The 3,746-nt window shown below is 34.0% G+C and overlaps 1 protein-coding gene across 2 annotated transcripts in view; it reads right to left on the reverse strand.

Annotated features, from left to right (window-relative positions):
- The window catches only part of LOC106460261 (neutral and basic amino acid transport protein rBAT-like), a 32,289-nt gene that overhangs the window by 18,603 nt on the left and 9,940 nt on the right, over positions 1-3,746 (reverse strand). Inside the window, exon 1 of one of the 2 annotated variants that reach the window (XM_022386933.1) lies at positions 2,696-2,757. The exons of the other annotated variant lie outside the window; for it this stretch is intronic. Coding sequence (XP_022242641.1) covers positions 2,696-2,698 — 3 coding nt within the window. The 5' untranslated portion in view covers positions 2,699-2,757. Of the gene's footprint in view, positions 1-2,695; positions 2,758-3,746 lie in introns of those variants that run through there. 2 annotated transcript variants of the gene reach the window in all.

The following is a 3,746-nucleotide window of genomic DNA, read 5'->3' on the forward strand; positions in this document are numbered from 1 at the left end:
AATAAATTTCCCGAATCTGCATTTTGCAGATACTTTTAAACTTATCTGTTGGATATCCGTTGGACAGGAATGCCACAAATTTAATGATGAACAGTTGAACGACGGCAGCAAAAACGAACATTTCACACGTGTGTGTACGTACAGTAACACGCATTTAATTCTTGAACTTTCGGAATATACATATTCCATCTTCAACAAGCTATACTGAACAGGGTAAAACTTTAGGTACCAAAATTATAAAGCTATAGCTTTTTATAAAGAGCAATTAAAATACAACCAATAAACAAGAAAGGATAGAATAATGTAACGATATTATATAAGTTATTTAGAACAGACTTAACTGTAGTGAAGTTGTGTTATTATTTAAAGTTGGGAGTTCATTTATAATATATAAATTTTCTTTAATTAAAAGTTCAATATTGGATGATCCAGATGAGATGACTTTGAAATTCGTAATCAAGACGAGGTGGTTAGTGTTTTCACTATGTGTGCGAATTGTGGAGTCTGGTGGAATTGATAGTTTTTTACCAGTTCTGCTTCATACTCCCATATGTTCGCAGGTGTAATTGACGTATAGTTTTGCTAATGTAAATGGCATTGCAGCAACCACTTGTGTATTTATATACGATTCTGGAACGCATAGTGGTAGGTAATAGGTCTTTAGATCTGACTAGATTTTGTATTTTTGAAAGGTGATTTAAATATCATTTGTAGTTGAACTTGTAGATAATATGTTTTAATTATTTTTAAAATGTGTGACTTCACTATGAAACTTTGCTTACCTAAGAAAGGAACGATCACTGTATATACATGTATTTATGTATATGTGTATGTATTACTGTATATACATGTATTTATGTATATGTGTATAAGTTATACTAAGGTTGTGATAACAGATCCATTCGACGGGAATTGAAGTTTAATGATGAACAGTAGAACGACGGCAGCAACAACGAACATTTGACACGTGTATGTGTATATACAGTAACAAACATTTAATTCTTGAACGTTTCGGAATATACATATTCCATCTTCAGCAAGCTACAGAACATTCTAATAAACAACGCCTTTCCCTTGCATTGTATCCAAGTCCTAACACGCAAGTTCCTTCATTACAAGCATGAGCCCCCGAAGAAACCATACATTGTTGACAGTTACCCATTAAGACGTGTATGTATGTACGTATATTACTGTATATACAGGTATGTATGTACGTATATAACTGTACATACATCTATGTATGTATTTATGTATATGTGTATGTATTACTGTATATACATGTATTTATGTATATGTGTATGTATTGATATACATAATTACATACATAGATGTATGTACAGTTATATACGTACATACATACCTGTATATACAGTAATATACGTACATACATACACATATACATAAATACATACATAGATGTATGTACAGTTATATAAGTACATACATAAATTCATACATACATGTATGTACAGTAATATACGTACTCGTATTTTAGTTTTCAACACTATTTTTGTAAACATTTGAGTAAGATACACAACTATACAAAGTGTTGTTCACGACCTATAGTAACAATTAACACATCCAATCACTTTGCCCCTGGTCATTCTCGGGATCTGTGACTACACAGGTGAAAAGCCTCGTCACTCTTACTGTAGACCAGATATGGCCTGGTGGTTAGGGCGCTTGACTCACAGACTTAAGTAGCGAGATTGAAATTCGTAACCGAACATGCTCGCCCCTTTTAGCCATTGGGGCGTTGTAATTGTGACGATCAATCCCACTGTTCATTGGTGAAGATGTTTCTCAAGAGTTAGTAGTGGGTGATGTTGACTAATTCCTTCCATCTAGTCCATTACTTCAAAAATTAGGGACGGTTAGCGCAGATAACCCTTGAGTAGCTTTGCACGCAATGCAACAAACAAATTTATTGAAGGTGTGATGATTAGCTGACCCCTTTTGGAAGGGTAACATTACTGAATTTTCCAACTCGAAATTCTCGTATTCTGCGATTATGAAAGTATACAACTCAAGAAATTTTAGCGTTTGGAAGAAAAGTGTATCTGTATCGTTGAACCATAATTGGTATAGCAAAGAAAGGCATAACTCCAACAAAGAAAAAATAAAACAGTTTACTTGAAGACCGGATACAAACACCAGAAGTAGAGAAAGAAGTAAAACCTCTTTTACCGGAACTCATCCAATAACACATTACCGGGGAAGAAAAAAAAACCCTCTTGGAGGTGTAAACAAGATAACCAACACGGATTTAGGTCTCCTAAACAATGCATAGCAAAACGCAATATCAACTGTAGAAAGTTGTACGAGCGGTATATGAATTTGATAAATAGGAGTAGGTGATTACGTTGGATGCAGTACATATCTTACTTTCGTGTTAGCAAAAGTCCCGGTAATTTATTATTGTTCTTTTAAAAATGATGCAAAGCATATCGCAAACGCTATTCCAAGGATTTTATTGTAATTGTAGGCCAGTGCTACAACGGTAGATTAAATATCCAAAATAATCCAAACTGAATACTGTACACTATCAATCTAATTCATTGGCATCTCTACACCTCGAAACAATGTTGTATTTGTTCAGATTGGATCTCAGTAAGGTATTATTACATGAAGACAGGGCTTCCTGCTACGTCAACATGTAAGTTCCATGCAAGTATAAAGGGAATTAATGCTATACCATTCGTGGACGTCTTTCAGGGACTTCTTCATCTTTGAACTGTACCAGCGGGCCCTCGGAAATCATCGTTCACATACGGTTGGTGGTCTATGGAAAACATATAAAGAAGATCTCCATATTTTGCGCAATAGCCTCCTGCAATGTAAATTACGTCAAGGAGTCCATAAACAGGATCATCACACAGAACAGTATCGGTAGTAGAAGAAACAGATCTTAAGACATAAGCATTAATCTTTATATTGTTACCATAGACTGTGAACAATTTTCTGTTTATTCTAAGAGTCTAGCTGTAACCTTAGACTGTCATTGTGTTTAACATAATTTCTTAAATATCTGTACCGTACACTCATGTTTATAGTTTAGCCGTACATTCTAAAAATATCGTGCTAAATAATGTTGTATTTCTAACATGTATTTTCTAAATATTTATAACATCGACAATCACATGTACCCATAATACAAAGTCTTCTGCTAGATATTATATAATTATATACAGTTACACAATATGTTCGTTCCCCGCTGCGACAGCGGTAAGTCTACGAATTTACAACGCTAAAGTCAGGCGTTCGATTCCCCTCGATGGACACAGTAGATAGCCCGATGTGGCTTTGCTATAAGAAAAACACATACAAAATATGTTCTTTAAACGCGTACATTCTGTTTAATCCAACATAAATGTTTATATAAAAATACAATATATCTAAATATATACCTGAGCTTTAAACATTCTAATTAAACGAATTACCATACACGTAAATATTTACTTGTTGGCTTGTTTATTTGTTACTAAGCACAAAACTACACAATGGACTATCTGAGCTGTGCCCACTACGAGCATCTAAACATGATTTTTTTGCGTTATCAGCCTTCAGACTTACCTCTGAGCCACTCTGGGCGTATTTACTTGTAATCTAAACACATTGTTTCTATAAACAAATAACAACATATCTAAATATACGTATACCCAAAGTTTATTATATATATATAGTTGCTAACCTTCACTAATCACCCTTAATCACCTATATATATATATATATATACACACACACAC

Source organism: Limulus polyphemus, unplaced genomic scaffold (assembly GCF_000517525.1).
Source record: "Limulus polyphemus unplaced genomic scaffold, Limulus_polyphemus-2.1.2 Scaffold737, whole genome shotgun sequence".
NCBI classification, from domain to species: Eukaryota; Metazoa; Arthropoda; class Merostomata; order Xiphosura; family Limulidae; genus Limulus; species Limulus polyphemus.